The 23,573-nt window shown below is 55.8% G+C and overlaps 4 protein-coding genes and 1 non-coding gene across 5 annotated transcripts; 2 read left to right on the forward strand and 3 right to left on the reverse strand.

The window, feature by feature from the left end:
* Positions 1–161: 161 nt before the first annotated feature.
* Positions 162–2,915, reverse strand: CTHT_0032560 (uncharacterized protein; the record flags this gene model as incomplete). Its single annotated transcript, XM_006693632.1, has 5 exons — positions 162–956; positions 1,025–1,565; positions 1,631–1,920; positions 1,982–2,537; positions 2,638–2,915. 5 exons carry the CDS (start codon positions 2,913–2,915, stop codon positions 162–164), a joined length of 2,460 nt encoding a protein of 819 aa, XP_006693695.1.
* A 3,559-nt stretch (positions 2,916–6,474) lies between these two features.
* CTHT_0032570 (uncharacterized protein) lies at positions 6,475–8,781 on the reverse strand (the record flags this gene model as incomplete). Its single annotated transcript, XM_006693633.1, has 1 exon — positions 6,475–8,781. One exon carries the CDS (start codon positions 8,779–8,781, stop codon positions 6,475–6,477), a length of 2,307 nt encoding a protein of 768 aa, XP_006693696.1.
* A 70-nt stretch (positions 8,782–8,851) lies between these two features.
* On the reverse strand, positions 8,852–10,689 carry CTHT_0032580 (ion channel-like protein; the record flags this gene model as incomplete). The annotated part of the gene is made up of 3 exons (XM_006693634.1): positions 8,852–8,924; positions 8,979–10,332; positions 10,398–10,689. The coding sequence occupies 3 exons, from the start codon at positions 10,687–10,689 to the stop codon at positions 8,852–8,854; spliced, it is 1,719 nt and encodes a 572-aa protein (XP_006693697.1).
* A 3,445-nt stretch (positions 10,690–14,134) lies between these two features.
* CTHT_0032590 lies at positions 14,135–14,231 on the forward strand. Its single transcript has 2 exons — positions 14,135–14,170; positions 14,196–14,231. It is a non-coding gene; the product is annotated as a tRNA-Arg (tRNA).
* Positions 14,232–15,090: 859 nt separating this feature from the next.
* On the forward strand, positions 15,091–22,032 carry CTHT_0032600 (uncharacterized protein; the record flags this gene model as incomplete). Its single annotated transcript, XM_006693635.1, has 4 exons — positions 15,091–15,753; positions 15,816–18,263; positions 18,326–21,922; positions 21,979–22,032. The coding sequence occupies 4 exons, from the start codon at positions 15,091–15,093 to the stop codon at positions 22,030–22,032; spliced, it is 6,762 nt and encodes a 2,253-aa protein (XP_006693698.1).
* Between the last annotated feature and the right edge of the window lie 1,541 nt (positions 22,033–23,573).

A 23,573-nucleotide genomic window follows, 5' to 3' on the forward strand; every position in this document is an offset into this window, starting at 1 on the left:
CCATCTCTCTCTCTCTCTCTCTCTCTCTCTCTCCTCGCCCCCCCAACCCCTCCCCCCGGGCGACCTCCTCCTCCTCCTTCCAAACGCCACAGAATGCTACCGACATCCATTCCAGAATCCAATAACAACACAACACCAGCTAGTACGAACGCCATCCCCCATCAAATCATTTCCCCATTAAACAGATCCAGATCATCCTCCTCTTCCACATCGAAGTCCGAATCCTCAAACACCATCTTCATTTGCTGACTGCTACCAGCATTCTCATTCTCCCCCAAACTCTCAGAAGCAGCAGCAGCAGCAGCAGCAGCAGTAGTAGTAGTAGTAGTAACCACAGCCTGAGCTTGGCTCTGAGCAGGCTGCTCCTCAACCTCCCTCATCCCCTCATAACCAACCGCTTCAAACTCCATCTCCGACAGCGGAGCCGTAACTACACCCATCGTACTCACACTCGCACAGCTCATATTAACATCCACACTCCTGAAAATTGTCTCCCCACTGGCGAGACTAAATACCTCCGAGGGGCCATCTATCCCCCTGCCTCTGCTCAACACAACCGTATCACCATCATCCTCATGATCAAGCTCACTACCCTCAATACCCGACATGGCAATAGAAGTTCCGTTCATCTCCCCACCAAGCATGGACCATCCCGACCTCCCTCCCCAAATAGCCCCATCAGCTTCAATTGCAGCCACCGCCGGCGGCGGAGGAGGCACCTCCCCCTCCTGGAACACACCCCCCGACCCATCATCCAAGCCGCCTGCCCACAACGGTAGGTATTTAATCTCGTTCTCCCAGACGGCCGTGTAGAGGAGCGAATCCGACAAGACGAGCATGACGCCCGAGTCGGGATCTATGTCCCTCGTCACAGGACCAAGCACGCTTTCGACCATGTCGAGCACGCCCTTGCGCAGGAAGAAGTAAATCCCTTGAGAGTAAACCGCGGCAGCATGCTCTCGTTCCAGCGTTGGTAGATATGCTCCAGTCCTGTGTGGGGCGTGCTCGCGTCTTGGGCGAGGACCTTCAGCGGGTGGGGAGGTAGCGTAGCGGCGTCGATCGTCAGCCTGGCAGGGCCAACAACCTCCCCCTTGTCAGCCACCTCAGGCTGGGTGAGCGCCAGAAGCAGCTGGCGGTTAAACTCCTCCGCCATCAAGTTCAGCGTACAATGCAGGGCTGGGGAGCGGACGCTGGCGGTCCGGAGCGCCGCGTTCATCGCACGGGAGATTTGGTTCTCCACGTCAAACAGGCGGCGCAGGCGACGCCAGAAGATGGGCGTCAACACACGCTGGGCCGTGCTCAGTTTGTTGTATGTGCCGCGAAGGCTCCATAAAGACCGGTTGGGGACGGGGATCCAGTGCTTACACTGGGACTCGAGGAGGTCGAGGAGTTTGTCGAAGTAGTCGCAGTCTTTCTGGGGGAGGGTGATGTGCTCCAGAGGGGTCCGGCAATGATCTACGAGTAGATGGAATGCGGTGAGTAAGAAGTGGACGAGTTTATCGTAAGCGACCTTCAGGGGGTCGTCGTCCGGGAGTCTGGTGGTCGCCTGGCCGAGGGCCATGAGCCTTGCCCATTCGGGGTTGTCGTGTGGCAGGAGGGAGAAGACTTTGTCAGACTGTAGAACGTTCACCAGGGAAGCGACACGGTCTGCGAAGGCCCGGGCTGCGTACTCGACCGGGTCGGGGGGAAGTCTCCGTAGTCGTCGCGGGGACGGAGGACCCAGGAGTGCGGGGGGCGTTCTGTGGTCGCGAAAGTAGGAGAGGCATAGTCGATTGCGCGCTCGGCGACCAGGATCTTGAAAGCAGCAATCAAGACGCTGGGGCTCTTGAGGCCATAGGCGATCTGAAAGGCACGCTCAGGGCAGATCTCGATAAATTTGGTGCTGGGGGGTGAAAGAAACCACTGTGTAACGCGATCAGTCTGGAGATGTAAGTCAGCTTCATGTTATCTCGGGCATGAAGGGAACTCAGGGGCAACTCACCACAACTTGGGGAACCTCTAACCACAGCCCAACTTGAGCAACAGTCCACATCCTAACAGCAGAGTTCAGCCACAGATTATCCCCATTGATTGCCCTCAAAACTCTAACAATTGTGGCCCGATGTCTCTCAGGACAATAATCCTCAACCCTCCTCCAGCGCACCATATACCCACCGCGATCATCATCCCTCGCCTCGTCGTCATCCACAATCCCCGGCACACCCTGCTTCGCCTTCCAGTCTGTGGTGTTCGTGATACCCAGCGTGACAAGCTCAGTCTCTCTATCAGGAGCCATCACGCTCGGCGGTCTCGAAACACACTGCCTGCTCCTGCACACATCATCATGGCCCAGCACCAGGAGGGGTCCAACAGGGCGGTTGGCGAGCGGTCGCATAGGGAAATCCGGCAGCCCGCGCAGATGCGGCACCTCAAGGATCTCATCGGGAATAAACATGCCGGCCAGCCACCAGAGCTTCACCATCTTGGGTAGCCACAGGGCCGCGGTGATCTCCGCCAGCTCCTGGCCCTCGACCGGGGGAGTAAAGTCGATGATGTACCTGAACTCGTTTTAGAGCAGGCCCATTCTTCAACCGTCGGCGGAAGCGAGCCTGCATCCGGTCACCCAGCATCTCTTTGATCTTGGGTGAGTCCAGAGACAGCAGCCGCTCGGACTTCATCCGGATCTTGATGACTTCGGGCCACGGCTTGCCGTCGCGGGCGAGTTTTGTTGGTTCCTTCGGGAAGTACACGAGCGCAAGGACATCGCCATCCTCGGGGCCCGAGATGGGCTGCTTCATGGACGCGACGTCCGTCATGTGCGTGGCTATGGCATAGCGGATTGGTTCCCAGAGAAGAGTGTCCTTCTTAGCTCTCTCGGAGGACATTATGGGCTCACGAGGCTCCCCCATGCGGTCTTGGGTAGGAGAAGTGGCCATCCTGGCGGATCGGTTAAGACTACGCTGGATTGATCTTTTGTATTTGTCGAGAGCAAGTAGTTAAACTGTAAATGCAAGAGAGTCACCCTGAGTGGGAGTATTCGACGAATCTCGATCTGGCTCCTACATAGGGGACTTGAATCTGGAGGGATTGATCGAAATAGCTGACAAGGGTTCAGCTCGCAGCCCGAAAGAGATATGAGTATAATCCCGAGAGGCCGGCGCTGTTGGGACTCTTAGATCAATCAACTTCCAATGGCGCTTTTGGATCCAAACCGGCCCAAACCAGCTGTTGTGGAGGGAAAGAAGAAAAGGAAGAAAACGTTTGACGGCACGATAGAAAAGAAGGAAAGGAGAAAACGAGGGCAAATACAAAACAATCTAGGCAACCGAGCAACTCCGAGCTGCGCTGAAAACTTAGACTCAGCCTTACCAACTTGACTTCTCGACACTTGTGCTTTGTTCTCGCTTCATGGGGAGGGGTATATTCCAATCTGCCCTGGAAAGATTCCCAAAGGGCCCACGTTGATTGAGTCAAGTGTTACGAGCTGATACTAGTAGTTTTTATTTGGACATTGACACCACAAGTGGTTATATCTGGGTAGAAAGGAGCAAAATATGATCGGCAATAGGACGATAATAGAGGTCCAGCATGTCAGACGAGACAAAGTGAGCCTGACTACCGTCGCTCCGCATCCAATCACAAAGCACCAGGTTTCTGGCACCTATCGGGATACAGCCCACGATCCCACCTTGCTAGTAACCAGGCAGCAGCTTTTTATCCGTCGTGTTCTAGACTCTGCAGCAAGCCATGTGTGTCCTTCAATGTTTCTTTCAGAAATATGGCTCTCGACTCTGTTTGCATCTCGTTAACTGCTGTACAGAAGACGAATGCTTTAAACTCCACGCGGCTTCTGCTCATGGGGTAAACCTCAGTGGTCTATGACAGATCCTGTCCTGTCTAGAATGAGTTGCGGTTTACCAGGAGCAAGTGAGCTCCGCAGGTCGCAGAATACAAGCATCAAGCTCTGAGCTGTTGACGTAGTGAACAGAGATACCAGCATGAGCTGGTTTTCTCTGGTAATCCATGAAGAAGATAAAGAGAGACAGTATTCTATTTTGATCTGCGGTCTTTGAAGGTAGATAAGACACCTATTCAGCGAAGCTGAGCGTCCTCTTTTTTGAATCGAGCATGACGTTTGCGATTTAGCAGCCGTTGCCAGCATCCCGGATGAGAGGTAGTAACTCTAACCCTCGTATCTTTGGGGGTTGTTGTAAACGCTAACCCTTATCTCGCCTTTCATACTCCTAGCCAATCGGGTGCTCGCCATCAAGCTCGGCTTTCCGCTTCAGGAATCCCACGTCAACAATACATTCCTGTTGTTCCCGAGGATGAAACAAGATATGCTCTCCCTGACCGTTTCAACGGCACCAGCCAAGACTTTCACGAGGAGGATGTTGATATCTCGTCCTATCTGCATCAAATCAGTTTCTTGAGAGAGAATAAACTAGCACAGATCTACAAATAGTCCTTCCCGATCCCAACAAATCTCTGCACATCCATGCGGAAGCTAGATTTTTTTTAAAAAAAATAAATCAACTTGTAGCACGGCCAATCTCCCTGCAATGAATCACATCCAAAGACATCATCATGCATTGGTGCCAAAAAAAAAAAAAAAAAAAAAACAAGCCCGAGCTAAGGTCAACAATGTTCATGTGTTGTTAGCATCGTCCCACATCCCCTCTCCTCTCGTCTTATAAACCGCTGCTACCTGCCTTGCCTTTTCTGTCTATCTCTTCCCACCTCTCAAGCTCTTCCTTCAACAGTTGTAAAAGCCAAAAGTCCAACACACAACTTCTAAGAAGTCAATTGTATTTGGAACCATGTCAGGCCAAAGCCGCCTCCTCCCCACCTTGCCGTCTCCGCATCCCCGTCTTGTTAGTGCGGTCTCTCAACACACCACACCCCGGGCTGCTGCCCCGGACTCTCTCTTCGCCCGCCTTCCCTCATCGGCCCGGCTCGTATCCCAAACAGCCCACCACCCCCCCATGCCGACTCCAGGCCCGGCGCATCAGCGGTCCTGGCCTCGGTATGTCTCTGTTCTTTACCCTGGTCCTACTCATCAACTCTGCCCCAACACACACACTCACTCTTCATTCCTTTCCCTCTCTTGACTCCCTCTCGCACCATAAGACCGATAAACAAAAAGATAAGACCAAGCTAACTGTGCTAAAGCCGTCATCCCTACCTAACAACACTTACCCTCACTTGGGCGGGAGCATACGGCTTCATCCGGTACATGCGCTGGCAGATGTACGAGAACGAGCGACGGCAGGCGGCCATTCCAGGAAATTTGTATGTGAGTGTTGACCGGAGCGGTGGGGGTATCTAAGCTATTTACCCTGGGCCGGGAACCGCCAATTTTGTAAAGTTGGGCGGGAGAAGGGGATGGTATGGTTGGAACGAGAGGAGAGACCACCTGGCTGTCTTGGAGGGAAAGCATTGTTTGCTGGTGATGGCTCGGATGGGATGAATGAAAAGGCGGTAGTTAGACAGACATTGGGGTAACATGCGCTGGGTCGAGGGCATGCTTCTTATGCATGATGGTCGGGCCATTCTAGGAGAATGGTTCAGGTCGGTGGTGTACTTCAACCGGCTGCTCGCTCGGCCATCATGATGACTACTATCCACGGCGCTGGTGTAAGGAATCCAAAAAGCTTCTTGATACCCAATTCTATCGTTTTACTTGTCTTGGTTTTGAATAGCATCAGTCTTCACTGTCCTTCTGTGGTCGTGGTCGTTGCATGGTTCATATCACCAGGTACCTTGTTGAAGCCAAACTCGAATGCTTGCATTCCCTTTCGACAAAATGATTACCTCGGACAATATATCTATACACCATTCCACCATAGTTACATTTTCCGTCACGAGAGCCATCGTCCTGTTGTCCGGCAAGTCTCTCACCGCTGCCAAAGATCCTCATGATCTCAAATTACCACTCCACAAACACCACAGCACATCGATTTCCCTTCACACATATCCATCCACATCAGAGCTGGGAGGGTAACAAAATAACTAAGTTGCTGTTTGTTTTGGTATCGCCCGCGACTATTTTCCTTCCCTCGACACGATACAATCCATATCGGATAGATAAGGTAGGTAGGTATCCCATAAACGCCGCCCAATGCAACCCCAACCGCAACCAGATCCCTAAAGATCCACGAAACTTTCCAGACCATTGACGCCGTCCGTCCTGTCCAGTCCATCCATACACTAGAAGAAGGCACAGGTATGAAAGTAGTAAGAGGGTAATAACACAATTCGGCCTCCCATCTCCTAACCCATCTCATCAGACCATCGGCCCATCCCATCCCATCCATCCATCCATCCATCCGTTCGTCCGTCTGTCCGCGCCGATCACGAACTTTACCTAACCTTTTACCTAACCTAACCTAACCCCCATCTGCCGCCGCCAAACGCCAAAAAATATTCCATTTTCCTTCACAAATCCATCATTCCTCCTCTTTTCCCATTTCTCATCATTACCTATCATCTCCATCAAAGCGACGCAACGCTCCCCCTTCTCCTCCTCCTCGTCCTCTTCCCCCGTGCCGATGATCCCAACATCGACGTATCACCAGGCGAGACAGCATGACCCTCACTGACATCCTCACTCTCATCCTCTGTGGTTGTCGCCATGGCCGGTGGAGGCAGCAAAGGCGCCATCTCATCTACAGGATCCGGACCACCAACCTCCTTCTCCTTGCCCTTTCGACTGCTGCTGGACGCGGCAATGCCCAGCCCAGAGGCAGCAGCAGTGTTGATCGCCGTACTTGGGGTCGTCGTTGAGCTACCTGCTGCGCTGCGCGGACTACGGAAGACGCTTGATCTTCTCCCGCTCGAGACACCCGTAGCACTGGAAGGACAAGGACCAGCCTGCTGCTGCTGCTGCTGCTGAGAGAGGTATTGCGACGATGTATGATGGTGGTGAATTCTCTTTGGCAGGGTCCGCGACCTCCTTAAGCCGCCCATCCGTTCTCTATCCCGATCCTTCTCCCTCGCAACCTCAATGAAGGCCCCCGACCCTCCGACAACTGACGCTGTCGAAGAAGGATCCGACCCCGGGAACGGCAACCTTTGCTGTTGCTGTTGCTGCTGTCTCTCCTGATGATACTGTTGATGCCGCCAATGATATCGCCTCCTGCGATCCCCACCACTCCCACTCACGGAACCTCCTCCCGACCCACCTCCGGCAACCAGCCCCTCCTCCAACTCTTCTTCGTCAATAAATGCCCCCCTTCTCAATCCATCTTCCTCCTCCCCCGAATTATGCGCCGTATTTGGCACCGATTTTCTCAACGACCTCATCTCACGCGCAATACCCCCCAGACTGGCTTCCAGCGACTTCATCTTGGCCCACATCATCTTGCTGCTCATGCCCCTGCTGCCTCCACTACCGCCGCTGCCGGCGTTGGTGTAGTCTGAGGGGACGTTGCCGAGTGGTGCATGAATCACGGACTCCGGCGAAGGAATCAAATCGGCAAGAGACTTGCGCCGGGGTAAGGGCCGGGCGTGGTATGAATGGTAGTCGTAGTGGCCGTGGCGAGAGGAGTAGTGAGAGGTGTAGGAATAGTAGGATGGAGATGTGGTATTGGTAATGTTGGTATCGAGGGTTAGGCCGGGACGGTTCGGCGCCGTGCGAGAAAGGTCAAAGACTGGTCCGGATGAACCAGTGTAGACCATGGAGCGTGGACGTTGCTGGGAAAGGTAAAGAGCACGCCGGGGCGAACGACGACCATCACCGAGGGTATTGCTGCGCATGGGACGGTTCACAGGCCGGGATGGGGGGGCAGGCCAGCCCGACGCGGACGAGTCGCTGTGTCCTTGTTGCTGTTGTTTGACATCCTCTTCCCCCATAAAGAGAATGGTGTTCGAAGAGAGCGTCCGCGTGTGCAGGGGGACTCGGCGTGACGTCGGCGGGCGTGGAGAATCGAGGGATGAGGGTTCGAGGTTACCGGAGCGCTGGTTAACCGGCGTCGTGAAGTACTCCGATTCGGTCTCAACAGCATGTTCTTGCGCGGTGCCGGTCTCGTCGTTGTTGTTGGTCGTCACCATGTCCTCCTCGTCCTCATCATTGGTGACAAGCTCGTCGTCGCCGTCGGCATCACCATCCGTGACCTCCTTAGTGTCAGTGGCATAGTCCCTGCGAGCGGCGCTGCCATCTTCCTTAGAGACTTCAGAGGCAGTCGGATACGGCGCATCAGAGATGAACTCGGCCGGGTCGCTAGCAGCCGACCGCATGTCGGAATAAATCCTGTGCATCCTCGAAGGCCGCTCGCGGCTCATGCTGAACCGCCTCTCCCAGCCAGTCGAAACGACTCGGTCCATGGTCGAATAATTCCTATGAGGCGAGGTGTAGCCCCCAGCCTCTTGTTGGTCCATCCAAGTACGGATGGCATTATTTTGCGTCTTGCGCCTCTCGTTGCGCCGCTGAGTACGCACATCAGGCGCGCGACGAAAGACCTCGTCAAGCACGCGATCCTTCTGATAGCCAAACACCGAATCCTCACGGACACGAATGCTGGGGCTAAAGAAGGCCGACCGGCTAACAAGGTCGTGGACGGTCGAAGCGCGGTTGTGTCTCGGCTTGTCCACAAGGTCTGTCGCCTCGTACATGTCTGCTGCGAGAATATACTTCTCATAGAAGTAGATGCAAAACAGCAGAGGGAAGTGGGTGACCTTAATCACCATGCGGTTCAGCCAAACATACTGGTCGACTGGCATGAAGTACCGCAGGGGCATTAACAGCCAGGCAAACAGGTTGCCGGGCGCCACATAAGAGAAGAGCGCGTCGTTCTTGACCATGGAGATGGCGTTGATAGCAAAAAGGAACCTTGCCATTAGCAAAAGTCGGGTTGAGGTAGGGTCGGCGTACTTACTGATACTCCTGGTTGGTCTTGGACGCGATATTCATGAACGAGTTGGCCAAGACGGTAACAAGAATTGTCCTGCTCGTAAGATTAGCGTCGTCTTCAACACATCATTGGCCAGGGAGCGCTTACAGGATCACAAAGTGGCCAACAATTAAGAACAAGCCCATGAGAGCCTTGCCCAGCCAGCCGTAGGAGGGCCACATCTCCCATGCAGCTGGTGTGTATCCCACCAGAATCTGGAAAATGCTGTAAGCGTGATCCCATGGGTCCTTCCGGCCCTTGGAGAAAATAAAGAAGACGAAAAACCCGCTGCAGCAAACCAGGCAAAGCAAAAACACTGCAGCCAGGTCCAACGCCAGCAGGCGAAATGCGATCAGCAGCTGCGAAAAATACTTGCTATGATCCAGGACACTGAAGATCCGGGGCAGCAGCAAGATTGCGTTAAGTGCAAGTACGTCATACGCATTCTGATTCCACTGGTGAGGGTCCAGCAGAAACACACCGTAGATGCGCATGCAGTAGTACACAATCAAGAGTAACAGGCTGCCGAGGTCAAAAATGTTCCAGAAACTCATGACATAGAACGAGACGCCATGCTCGCTGAACCCGACGATCTCGTCCAGCATGAAGCCGGCACTCCAGAACCAGAACAGAAGCTCCAGCCCTGTGATCTTGCTTGAGCGCTGGCCTAGCACAGCGAGGTACAGGCAAATGAGAACGACTAGCGAGCCGGTGGAGAACAGGCGACGATATCGTGGGACACGCAACCTCGAGAGCTTAAATGGGGAAGCCGTCCGCGGATCGTACAGAACCGCTGAGCGATGGGTAGGGTCGAGTGTCCGCAGTCGGATGAAGTCCTCCTTAGGGGGTTGGTCGGCGAGCAATGGCGTGCGAACAGTACTCTGGCGGCGCGACTGGCCGCTGGAATGGGAGCTCTGGCGCTGAACTTCACGCAAGGAAGGATGGAAACTGATGGCGCCGCTCCAGATGGCCTCGATCTGTTGCATGACCAAGGGATGGGACAGGAAGTGCTTGGCCGAGGCGCGGATGGCGATCTCGAGGGTCGAGCTTCTTAGGTCTACGTTCATGGATCTACTCCCTCCGGAGAAAGAGAGCGGCGTCTGCGAGCCGGGGCAGCCTTGGAGCGGCCAGAACTCGTAGCAAAGGGCATCGATCAGCTCGCGGGTAGAGTACTCGCGAAGGAGTTTAATGGCCAGCAGCTCGCAGACCTTGGCTCGCGTGGCATTGGTGCTGGCATTGCCCGGATAGAGATGGCTTTCCTTCTCGAACTGCAGACAATTTGCCATCAGGCAATATACAGTTCCCGGCGAGAAGTACTGAGCGCGTATCTGCTGTTGCATGGGCTTGATAAGGAATTGTGACACTTGGGGCGACTTGAGCTGCTCCCATGTCAGTGTGGTCTCTGCCCTGCTTTGGACCAGAAGGCGAATCTGGTGAGTGGTCGAGTAAATGGGAATCGAGTCTGAGTAGAGACGGTTGTTAGAGCGGGAACAAACTCGGAAAAATCGATGCTTTATGACAACTCACCTAGGTGGTGGTCAGAAAATAGAGGCAAAAGCCCCGAAGAGCGTCCGAATCCATTGTCGTCATCGCCGGGGCGACGACTCCGAGGGAAGCGCGACTGAGGATTGCCATCGTTGGATTCATCGTCGTCATCGTCCGCCTCGGTGAAGTCGGCAGTAGCATGAGGATGGTTTCGGTACTCGGTGAGCGAGGGGCGAGAAGTTGCGTGCTGTTCGAGGTCAGCGAGGTCGGCGTGGTCGTCGTCAATGCGCGAGCGGCTGCTGCCCTGGAAGGGTCGCAGGAGGGCAGACAACATTCTCTGATCGAGTCAATGGCGGCGTACAAACGCCATGGAGGGTGTTGGTCGAGTCGGTGTGGTATGTGGTTTTGGAGGGTTGTTGTCGGTGTGTATATGTAAGCAAGTGTCGATGGAGGGCCGACAGAGAGTCGGCGAGCGAGCGAACAAGCGGGGGGAGTGGTTAGGTCGAGAATTCTTGGAGATGACTTTTTTTTGCTTGGGAATAATTTCTTTTTCTTGTCCTGGCCGCCTGTGGTCTGTCGGCGGTCTCCTTTTCGGCCTCTGGGTTCTCGAACTCTGCCTCTTCAGTCCGAAACGTGGAAGATCCCAGCGAAGATCCCAGCGAAGATCACAGGCGATGGCATCAGAAGCACAAAGTCCTCCGAATTATACACTTCACTTTCCCTTGACAGCCGTTGTGATCTCCACTAGTAAGGCATCTTGCCCTTCCACACGTGCCCGATCCTCCAAAATGGCCCAAGAATATAAGAAATGATGCGCATACAGCGCAATGTGCACCGGCAAGAGGTGATGACAACGACGGGGAGGGGAGTCGCTCTGGGACCTGGATGCTAGGCCACTAATAAAGGGACCCGCCTCGATCGCCCGAGTCGACTGATGAGTGGCCAGCCGATGGTCAGTGACAGACGATTGGTCGATCCGCTGCGATAAGGAGGAGCTAGGGGGTCAGCAGGGGACCTGGCATCCACCCGGTACCGTGAACCCTGGTTGCCCAGACCGGGACCCCTGTCAACCGCGCTAATCTGGCCCAGACGCTGCTTGTCGGGTGTTGCACTCACGGTCGAGAGGCCCGGGAGCATGGGGGTATTTGCTGGGGGGGGGGGGCCAGGAGAGGGAGGAACGAAACAGAACAACAGCTGATGAGCAGACTCGACCGCGTCGCCGGCTTCCCTCGCGCACATATATCATCTTCTGCGCCCTTCTGCCCCCTTCCGGGCCTGCCTTCCAGCCCGTGCACATGCCTTGGCCAAGACGAGAATCACTACACCGCCAGAGTCCTGTTCTGTTGTCCTTGCATAGAGCCGGCGAATGAGGGTGCCGAACGGGTCAGCATGCTGCACATGGTCGCAGTGACGAATCGCGAATCGCGGGGTCAGAGTGGGTGCCGCCAAGAGATGTTGGCGAGGAGGAGGCTGCCTGGGACTGGCTGAACTGGGTGGGCGATGGAGACAGACTCCTCAGTTCCAGGACTGTCTCTGCCCGGCGATTCTCCATGATGGGCCCATCACATCGCGCCGCTGTACCGCCAGCCTAGCGTCTGCTTGTCTGTTGGACTTCTGCGTCTCCCGGACGGAATGCGGCATGCGGCAGTAGTAGGAGCAATGCAGAGAAGCATGCGAGCAGTCTTTAGTGATCCCAGAGTGATGCCACGGCTGCCACTCCGCCATGAACTGCTGGTGCCAGCATAGAGATCAGCATCTGCCAGACACACACCGTGGACTCTCAGATAGCAACCAGACGGCACCACATACAACCCATGCTGGCTATGCCCAGCCATGCTAGCCATGGTGCCCCTCCCACTGATACACGCTGCAACCGGCTCGCAGCCAACCCCAACCCGCTTGCACCAGTTTGGCTTGAGACATGCCCGTCATTTCGCCATTCATCGCCCTATGGGCCTATGAGGGGTGCCATCGCTGACCCCTAAGCGACCTTCCCCACGCCGGCCCCATGACCGGCTTCCGTGCCCCGTACCACCACACACAAGCCGGGCACTCGCATCTTCGCACGCTCGGCGAACGGTGAGACGTGAGCGTGTTTCCTGTTTCTCGGAGGACAACCAGATTCGCGTGCAGCTTCCCAGGGCACAGGGAGAACTAGGAAAGGGGGGGGGGGGGGCGCGCATCTCGCAAGCCATGTGCGCAGCGATCCACAATGACGCGCGGGATGCAGCATATTCTACTCGACCGTTTCTCATCCGATATCGCACGGTGCGACGAAGCACTTACTGCATGTCCCTTGAGTTCTTTACACTGGGGTGAGTGAGCGCTGAGCCAGCGCGTGCAAGACAGATATCAATAGGTATCGATATCTACGACACCCGCCGAACGGCCCACGGCACGACACGACTTTACGACGCTGACTCGCAGAGCCACTACAGCCGGCAGTTCGTCGCTTGCTGCCCTGTCCTCTATGTTGCCCGTGGCATGTGGCATCCGATGCTGTCTCATCGAAGCTCAGCGAAGAGTTACGCAGCGTCGTCCTCTGCTCCTCATCGCGATGCGCAAGATTCCCGCTCAACTGGCCAGTGAGCTGTTCTCTTCACGTAATACCCGTCCGTCTCCGCTGCACATCCATACTGTGTAAGTAAGAATGAGATGGAGGGCTGAATGGATGGGATGGTGGGGTAGCGGCATCGCCAAAAAGGAAATCCGTCCCAACTCCCAATCTCTATCCGAACGCTAAATTCAGCGCTGTTATACCCTCCCATCGCAACTCTGTGCCGTTCGGTGCGGCCACTGCCTTGGCAACAGCAGCAACATCCCGACTCGCGCAACCACTGCGATCTTAAGATGCCGATGCGAGTCAGGATGCCGCGGAAGGATTTGGCAAGAACATCCAGCAGTGGAAATGAAGTGGGATGACGGGTGCCGGAAATCAGAAGATGGCTGTATCCACAGCGCTGCCAAGCGTGCTGGGCTGCTGGGCACCCATGGAGTATGATGGATCTCACGATCGCCCCCCAGTTGCGATCCTGCGCCTGCGATGCTGCTGCGATCGGCTTAGGCTTGCATGCAAGATGATGGACAGCGAGCCAAGCACCTAGCGAGCAGCCAGTGGGCGCACTTGTTGACTTCAGGTTGGCGCAGGAGCTTCGTTCCGCTCCTGGAGCATCCGATGTTGAGAAAAGCCAGATACGCCGGGTTGTCGCCAGTGGCTCGCGAACTGCGGCTCGTGGCTCGTCGAGTATTCGTGGGGTGCGAGTCTTGGTGTGCCCATCGAATGACATGAGCCCAGCCTGTGAGCCGTTCCGTGGTCGAGCATGCCCTGAAAACCCTGTCTGGCTGTTGCGCTCCAAGGTTGAGATTTGCTGTTGGGTAAGACCACGCTGTGAAAGCCCTCTGATGTTGCAACTGGCAACTGCCAACCCTGGGCCGTTGCTGCAAGTGAGAGCCCAAATGACAGCCCGTTGCAACGGCCCTGCCGTTTCCAATTTCAGATGCTTTTCGGCCGTTTCACCAATCAGAACAGTTATAAGCCGCGTTTCTTGGTTTTCGCTTTTTGGTTTGGTATCTAGTTCGCTTTGGTTCGCTTGTTTCTTGGTTTCTGCGGGGCAGTTCGCCAGCAGCCAACCGGTCAACTGGATCGGCGCACTGAGCCGCGATAACGACGGCCCCGCCCCCACTAAAGATCTACCAGAGAGCGACCTGGAGCAGCTCCACACCAAAACGGCTGCAGTTGAAAAATGTGATAGGACAGCAGCCTACCAACAAGCATAGCAGGTCCGCTGGCTCAATGGCAGAGCGTCTGACTACGGTGAGGATCTCGATCTGATCCGAGTAATCAGGAGGTTCCAGGTTCGACCCCTGGGTGGATCGAAACATATATACCGGAAGCTTTTTTCATTTGATTTTCCGGTTGGTCAAAAGCCCAAGTTGGGGTCCGTTGTGAAGCTCTTTGCTCGGCCAATTTGAATTTTTTCATTTGACTTGGCGATCTCGATCGTTCAGAGCTGTGAAGTCATCGAAAGAATTTGGGTCGCGATGCGGCTGGAGGAGGGTGCGAAAAATCCGATCTCGCGGCAGCCGAAACCTTGAGTCTGCATGAACCCTGCACGCCACTGCCCAAACCCCCGCCAAGATACCCCGCCACAGCCAATCGGCGTAATATCATTGGTCAACGACAAAATTCTTGTCGGTCTCGGCAGCGTCCAATTCACTCGCCCTGCGGGCCCCGCGCTCAACATCGCGGTGTGGGTGCGGATGGAACAAAAAAAAAATTGAAGCTTTGACACGGCCGACGTTGCTGTGGCGGGGTCGTACAAATTCTTCGTCACGTCGCTGGCCTGTTCTTTTGCTCTTCTATCACATTATTTTTTCCCTCCCTTCTTCTTCTGACGGACAGAAGAAGAGTCGGCGCTGCTGGATATTGGACTGAACGAGGGCGAAAGGACGAAGCGACTTCTTTCAGCTCTGACATCATCCCAAGCCGACTCCTTGACCATCCGGCTTCCCTCTCTGACTTACACCGATCACAGGACAGTCCTGCCCCTCCATCCATCATCCTCTCTCGGGGCACTGCATCACAAGAGCTCAGAGCACGTGCATCTTCCTCAGATCGATCGCTTTGACTCTTCATTCCTCATCTCCTCAATTTCTCTTTTTTTTTCCCTTTCTCCATTTCCAACACATAAAAAAATAACAATCTTTTCCTTCCATTAATCAGTCACCATCAAAAATGGCCGCCGAAACAGTGTATAGGCCCGCGACGGCCTACATTGATGCCGCCGACACTCAGAGGCTGGTCACCCTGGAACTGGAGGACGGCTCGGTCTACCAGGGCTACAGCTTTGGCGCCCCCAAAAGTATCTCTGGCGAGCTGGTCTTCCAGACGGGTATGGTGGGCTATCCTGAGTCGGTGACGGACCCCTCCTACCGCGGCCAGATCCTCGTCATCACCTTCCCCCTGGTTGGCAACTACGGCGTGCCGCCTAGGGACGCGCTGGACGACATCCTACGCGACCTCCCCGCCCACTTCGAGTCCAACAAGATCCATATCGCCGGCCTTGTGACAGCCACATACGCTGGCGAGGACTTCTCCCACTTCCTGGCGCAGTCCTCGCTCGGCACATGGCTCAAGGAGCAGGGCATACCTGCCATGTACGGCGTTGACACGCGCGCCCTGACGAAGCGCATCCGCGAGAAGGGTAGCATGCTGGGCCGCATGCTCCAGCAGAGGCGTGGCCTGCCCAACGGCGTCAATGGCCATGCGGAGGGTGCTGGGCTGCCCGGCATCCCCGGCGACTGGAGGCCGTACTTTGAGACTGTCGACTGGGTTAACCCCAACAAGAAGAACTTGGTGGCCGAAGGCGAGTTTCTTGATCTGCCGCGAGCGCCCCAAGTCGCAATAATAAGAGCCTGTTCTTGCTGACCGTGTATTCTTATTGAATAGTGTCCATCAAGACTCCCAAGCTCTACAAACCCCCGGAGGGCACCGCCCTGAAGCATCCCTCGGGGCGTCCCCTGCGCATCCTCTGCGTCGATGTCGGCATGAAGTACAACCAGCTGCGCTGCTTCCTGAAGCGCGGTGTCGAGGTCCTGGTCTGCCCCTGGGACTACGACTTCCTGGACGAGACTTACGATGGTTTGTTCATCTCGAACGGTCCTGGTGACCCAGCTATCGTCCAGGAGACCGTCGAGCGTGTGCGCAAGGCTCTTGAGGCCAACCGTACACCCATTTTCGGCATTTGCCTGGGCCACCAGCTTCTGGCTCGGGCTGCTGGCGCGAAGACGGTCAAGCTTAAGTTCGGCAACCGTGGCCACAACATCCCGTGCACTAGCATGGTGACGGGCAAGTGCCACATTACCTCTCAGAACCACGGCTTTGCCGTCGATGCTGCCACTCTGCCCGAGGGCTGGAAGGAGCTCTTCATCAACGCCAACGATGGCACCAACGAGGGTATTATGCATGTTGATCGCCCTCACTTCAGCGTGCAGTTCCATCCCGAAAGCACGCCGGGACCCCGGGATACCGAGTTTCTCTTCGACGTGTTCATTCAGACCGTCGCCAAGTGCGCGGCTGACAGCAGCCTGCTGCAGAAGGGCGTCGAGTTCCCCGGTGGCACTGTTGAGGAGAACAACCGGCGCAACCCTCGCGTCTCGGTCAAGAAGGTGCTCATCCTGGGTAGTGGTGGTCTCAGCATCGGCCAGGCCGGCGAGTTCGACTACTCGGGTAGCCAGGCGATCAAGGCACTGAAGGAGGAAGGTATCTACACTGTCCTCATTAACCCCAACATCGCCACCATCCAGACTTCCAAGGGTCTCGCCGACAAGGTCTACTTCCTGCCGGTCAATGCCGACTTTGTGCGCAAGGTCATCGTCTACGAGAGGCCGGATGCCATCTACTGCACCTTTGGTGGTCAAACCGCCCTGCAGGTTGGTATCCAGCTCAAGGACGAGTTCGAGAAGCTTGGCGTGAAGGTCTTGGGTACTCCCATCGAGACTATCATCACGACTGAGGACCGCGAACTCTTCGCCAAGGCCATGGAGGCCATCGGTGAAAAGTGCGCCAAGTCGGCTGCTGCCAATAACGTCGAGGAGGCCCTCCGTGTGGTCAAAGAGATCGGCTTCCCCGTCATCGTGCGTGCTGCTTATGCACTCGGTGGCCTGGGTAGCGGTTTCGCCAACAATGAGGCCGAGCTCCTTGACCTATGCAACAAGGCCTTTGCCGCCAGCCCTCAGGTGCTGATCGAGCGCAGTATGAAAGGCTGGAAGGAGATCGAGTACGAAGTCGTGCGCGACTGCCAGGACAACTGCATTACTGTCTGCAACATGGAGAATTTCGATCCCCTCGGTATTCATACCGGCGACTCTATCGTCGTTGCTCCCTCGCAGACCCTGTCGGATGAGGACTACAACATGCTGCGGACGACGGCCATCAACGTCATCCGCCACCTTGGTGTCGTTGGCGAGTGCAACATCCAGTATGCGCTCAATCCCTTCTCCAAGGAGTACTGCATCATCGAGGTCAACGCCCGTCTGTCCCGTTCCTCGGCCCTGGCGTCCAAGGCTACCGGCTACCCCTTGGCCTTCATCGCTGCCAAGCTGGGTCTCGGCATCCCCTTGAAGGACATCAAGAACAGCGTGACCAAGGTCACCTGCGCTTGCTTCGAGCCTTCTCTCGACTACGTTGTGGTTAAGATGCCGCGCTGGGATCTGAAGAAGTTCACCCGCGTGTCGACTCAGCTGGGCTCGTCCATGAAGTCAGTTGGTGAAGTCATGAGCATTGGCAGGACCTTCGAGGAAGCCATTCAGAAGGCCATCCGCGCTATCGATTATCATAACCTCGGCTTCAACGAGACGCCCGCGCTCATGTCGATTGACGATGAGCTGCAGACGCCCTCTGACCAGCGCCTGTTCGCCATCGCCAACGCCATGGCTGCCGGCTACTCGGTCCAGCGCATCTGGGAGCTGACCAAGATCGACAAGTGGTTCCTCGACCGCCTCAAGGGCCTGAGCGACTTCGCTAAGAAGATGAAGGAGCTCAAGGCTGCTGGAGAGCCGCTGCGCCCTGGTCTGCTGCTCCAGGCCAAGCAGCTCGGCTTCTGCGACCGACAAATCGCGAAGTTCTGGGGCATGACCGAGCTTGCTGTGCGCAGCATGCGTCTGGATGCTGGCATCGTCCCCTTCGTCAAGCAGATCGATACCGTTGCTGCCGAGTTCCCGGCCTACACCAACTACCTGTACCTGACGTACAATGCCAGCGAGCATGACGTGACCTTCAACGACCACGGTGTCATGGTCCTGGGTTCTGGTGTATACCGTATCGGTTCCTCGGTTGAGTTCGACTGGTGCTCCGTCCGCGCCATCCGCACCCTTCGTGAGAACGGCTTCAAGACCATGATGGTCAACGTGAGTGTCCCCTGCCTAGAGTTTTAGAAGACAGCAGAAATGCTAACTGGCCAAAAAAAAAGTTTAACCCCGAAACGGTATCGACCGACTTCGACGAGGCCGATAAGCTTTATTTCGAGAACATCAACCTGGAGACTGTTCTCGATATCTACGAACTCGAGGGTTCGTCCGGTGTCCTGGGCGCCATGGGCGGTCAGACCCCCAACAACATCGCCCTTCACCTTCACCGCGCGGGCGTCAAGATCCTCGGTACCTCTCCCGAGATGATCGACACGGCCGAGAACCGTTACAAGTTCTCGCGCATGCTTGACCGCATCGGCGTTGACCAGCCGACCTGGAAGGAGCTGACCAGCTTCGAGGAGGCCAAGGCTTTCTGTCAGAAGGTCTCGTACCCCGTGCTGGTGCGCCCGTCCTATGTGCTCTCTGGCGCTGCCATGAACACGGTCTACTCTGAGGGCGACCTGGAGAACTACCTGCAGCAGGCTGCCGAGGTCTCTCCTGAGCATCCTGTTGTCATCACCAAGTACATCGAGAACGCCAAGGAGATCGAGATGGACGCTGTTGCCAAGGATGGCAAGCTTGTCGGCCACTTCATCTCGGAGCACGTCGAGAACGCCGGTGTGCACTCGGGTGACGCCACGCTCATCCTGCCGCCTCAGGACTTGTCGCAGACGACCATCCAGCGCATCGAGGAGGCCACCCGCAAGATAGGCGCCGCTCTTAACGTCACTGGCCCCTTTAACATTCAGTTCATCGCCAAAGATAACGACATTAAGGTCATCGAGTGCAACGTCCGTGCCTCGCGTTCCTTCCCCTTCGTGTCCAAGGTCATGGGCGTCGACCTCATTGAGATGGCCACCAAGGCTATCATGGGCATCCCATTCGAGGCCTACCCGCCCATCGACCGTCCGGCCAATTGCATCGGTGTCAAGGTGCCCCAGTTCTCCTTCTCGCGTCTGTCGGGTGCCGACCCCGTTTTGGGTGTCGAGATGGCTTCCACTGGTGAGGTCGCCTGCTTCGGTGCCGACAAGTATGAGGCCTACCTGAAGGCTCTACTGTCGACCGGCTTCAAGATCCCGCAGAAGAACATTCTCCTATCGATCGGCTCGTACAAAGACAAGGAAGAGATGCTTCCCTCGGTCCGCAAGCTGCAGGAGATGGGCTTCAAGCTGTTCGCCACGGCCGGTACCGCCGACTTCTTCGGCAGCCACGGCATCCAGGTTCAGTACCTCGAGGTGCTCGGCAAGGACGAGGATGACCAGAAGTCAGAGTACTCGCTAACCCAGCACCTGGCAAACAACATGATCGACCTGTACATCAACCTGCCGTCCAACAACAAGTACCGCCGCCCGGCCAACTACGTCAGCAAGGGCTACAAGACTCGTCGTATGGCCGTTGACTACCAGATCCCGCTGGTCACCAACGTCAAGAACGCCAAGATCCTCATCGAGGCGCTTGCCCGGCACTACGACCTCGAGATCAGCATGCGCGATTACCATACCAGCCATCGCACCATCCAGCTGCCTGGCTTGATCAACATCGCCGCCTTTGTTCCCGGCCTGGTCACTCGCGATTCGGAAGATCTCCAGCGCGTCACCCAGGCCTCGATCGCTGCTGGCTACAGCATGATTAGGATTATGCCGGTCAGCAAGGACGGTTCGATCTCGGACGTCAAGTCACTCAAGGTGGCCCAGCAGAACAGCAAGCGCGGCGTCTACTGCGACTTCAACCTGTCCATCACGGCCACCTCTGACAATGCTAACCAGATCAGCAGTGTCGCCGGTGAGGTCGGCTCTCTTTTTATCCCCTTCAACCACCTGTCGGACAATATCAGCAAGGTCACCCAGGTTGAGGCTCACTTCGACGCCTGGCCCAAGCACAAGCCCATCATCACGGATGCCCGCACGACCGACCTGGCCTCCATCCTGCTCCTGGCCAGCCTGCACAATCGCCGCATCCACGTGTCGGCCGTGACCACCAAGGACGACATCAAGCTGATCACCCTCGGCAAGCAGAAGGGTCTCAAGGTCACCTGCGACGTCTGCGTCTACTCGCTCTTCCTATCGCAGAAGGACTGCCCCGGCTGCCACTTCCTGCCGACGCCCGAAGACCAGGAGGCTCTGTGGGAACACCTGCCCATCATCGACGTCTTCTCCATTGGCAGCTTGCCCTACCAGCTGGCTCACTTCCTCAAGAAGGAGGCTGATGTCACCGTTGGCATTGCCGATGCCCTGCCGCTGCTCCTCACTGCGGTTGTGGATGGCAGGCTCACCGTTGACTACGTCAAGACCCGCCTGCACGACAACCCGAAGGAGATCTTCGAGCTGCACGACCAAGTCGGCGCGACCGTCGAGATCGAGCTCGACCGTGCTTTCGCCGTCCCGACTGAGGGTGTCTGGTCGCCCTTCGCCGGCAAGGTCCTCAAGGGCGTCGTCCAGCGCGTTACGTTCCAGGATCAGGTTGCCTGCCTGGACGGCGTCTTCCAGCCCATCCCGCCCAAGGGTGCCGATATGTCGACTTACGGTGCGCTCCCGACTGTCAACGTCTCGTCGCCTGTCGTCCGATCCAAGCCTTTCCCCGTCTCCCCTGCCCCGGAGACCCCGACTGAGACTCGTTTCAAGGCTCAGGCTGCGGCCTGGTCGTCGGCTTACGGCCGGTCGAAGAGCGCTGAGGTCGCCCCGGCCTCTGCTGGCGCTGCCGGTCCTCGCGGCTCGATCGTCGAAGAGCTTGCCCCGCCCCTTCCCCTGCACCCGCCTCTCGTCTCGCCCCTACAGGAAATGCTTGCTGCTCCCTCGTCTTTCAAGAAGTCGCACGTCCTGTCGGTGACGCAATTCACTCGTGCCGATCTGCACCTGCTCTTCCAGATCGCCCAGGAGATGCGTCTGGGCGTGCAGCGTGAGGGCGTCCTCGACATCCTCCGCGGTAAGGTTCTCTGCACGCTGTTCTACGAGCCCTCGACCCGCACATCGGCCTCGTTTGACGCTGCCATGCAGCGCCTGGGTGGGCGGACCATCCCTATCCAGACCTCGACCTCGTCCGTCCAGAAGGGCGAGACCCTCCAGGACACCCTTCGCACGCTGGCCAACTACAGCGACGCCATCGTCCTTCGCCACCCCGACGAGAAGTGTGTTGACGTCGCCAAGAAGTACTGCCCCGTCCCCGTCATTAATGGCGGCAACGGCAGCAAGGAGCACCCGACACAGGCCTTCCTCGACCTCTTCACCATCCGCGAGGAGCTCGGCACCATGCAGGGCCTGACCATCACCTTCGTCGGCGACCTGCTGTACGGCCGTCCCGTGCACTCCCTCGTCTACCTGCTACGCCACTACCAGGTCAAGGTGCAGCTTGTCTCGCCCAAGGCCTTGCGCCTGCCGCCCGCGGTGCGCCAGCAGCTTGTTGATGCCGGACAGTTGCTGTGTGAGAGCGAGGCGCTCACGCCCGAGATTTTGGGCCGCACTGACGTCCTGTACTGCACGCGTGTGCAGAAGGAGCGGTTCCCGAGCCTCGCGGAGTTCGAGGCGGTCAAGGACTCATACAGGATTGACTACAGCACGCTGAAGTATGCTAAGCCGACGACGGTGGTGATGCACCCATTGCCGAGGAATGAGGAGGTTGCTGAGGAGGTGGACTTTGATCAGCGGGCAGCTTATTTCAGACAGGTGAGCCTCAGTCATAGTACTTGGTTGTGGGGTGTTTGCTAACTTGGTAATCACAGATGAGATATGGCCTGTACTGCCGCATGGCGCTGCTCGCGCTGGTCATGTCCTGATCCTGATCTCGGAGCATGAGAAGGGGTGGGGGGAGGCGTGACTTAGTTTGGGAGCAGCAGCTTTTGAGCGGTATTGTCTTGATTTTGTGATACTTTATTTTCTTCGGATGGTTTAGAGCAACTAAAACATGTTGTTGGATTTCCTGTTTTGTTTCTGTTTCTGTTTCATGTTGTCATTGTCTCTTAAAGATCTCCGATAGCTAGACTACAGCCACACACACACACACACGCACACGCACACAGGCGCGCACACGCACGCAAAGGATCAGTTGTAGACACTCTCGGCTCGCGCTGCTGGCATCATTTTTATCATCTTGATGATGATCTGTGGGATACATGTTACATGTTATACGTGAATGCTTATGTCTCAGGATGGGATATTTTAGTTTGGTTTTTGTTTTATGTCGCATGTGTTTGGTTTGGGATAAAGGCGTTGCATCTTAGACGGGGTTCATTTGGGCTGCATTTATAAATTGTTTAGATTATGTGCATTATCGTTAAATTGATAATGTAATGTCTGTTGAGATGCCCTTCATTTGTTTGCCTCTACTTGCTATAGTAGTGTCTATGGTTTATTTATCAGAACCTGCATGGGGATCATCCATCCGAAGCTATCATCATTCCAGTGAGCCAGAATCAACAATACCAATTCACTTCAGCTTAATATCAGTAAAGCAATAAGAATCAAATGTTAAGAATCAAATGTGATACGTTAAATGTATATTACTGTGAAGATAGACAAAAGAAAAAAAGAGAAAAGGAAAAAAAAAGGACCCGAAAAACTCCATAACCCATAGAGAGAGAGAGAGAGAGCAATAAGATAGCTTTGCAAAAGGAGCTTTGCGTTCACCCCTCCTCCCTTCTTTGGCATGTGACTGACCAAACAGTTCCGTTTACCTCTAGTGATCTCTAGGTAGGAGAAAAGAAAATCTTGAGGTCTCCACCCCTCATAAACCCTCCTTCCTCCCAATTGACAAAACCAGACGAAGTACACACAGCCCAATCGCCGATCTCGATCTCACCTCTGATACATCTCCATTCCTCCTTTACCTTGTAACGACAAACAACCGGGAGGATCTGGCCAACGCCTCGCTTGGATGTTTGCCTCTCCAACAACTAACCTAATCCCTCGCTATCCTCCCCCCCTTCTTCCTCCCCTTCTTTAGGCAGCAAAAGGCAACAATACAGGACCCGAAGCTGAACCATTAACTCGGGCTTCGAGCCGTCCGTCCCCTTATTCTCGAATCGACCCTCCCTCCTCCCTCCCCAAATCCCACCTACCCTACGCGCAGACCGACACCCGACACAGTTTAGCCTGTTTCCCCCAACTGAACCATCCCATCCCGTTCTTATTCCCATAGCACGCAACGACCCGAACATCTCAACCGTAGTTCAGCATTTTATGGACTCATCTCCCTACGATCGCTTATACCCGGGCGTCGTCCAACAATGAGAAACACGGATCGGATCGGTTGGGAATTGTTGCAAAAGAGAGAAGAGAGAGAGAGAGAGAGAGAGAGAGAGAGAGAGAGACAGGAGAG

The sequence above is a fragment of the Thermochaetoides thermophila genome (genome assembly GCF_000221225.1).
Source record: "Thermochaetoides thermophila DSM 1495 unplaced genomic scaffold scf7180000011816, whole genome shotgun sequence".
Taxonomy (NCBI): domain Eukaryota; kingdom Fungi; phylum Ascomycota; class Sordariomycetes; order Sordariales; family Chaetomiaceae; genus Thermochaetoides; species Thermochaetoides thermophila.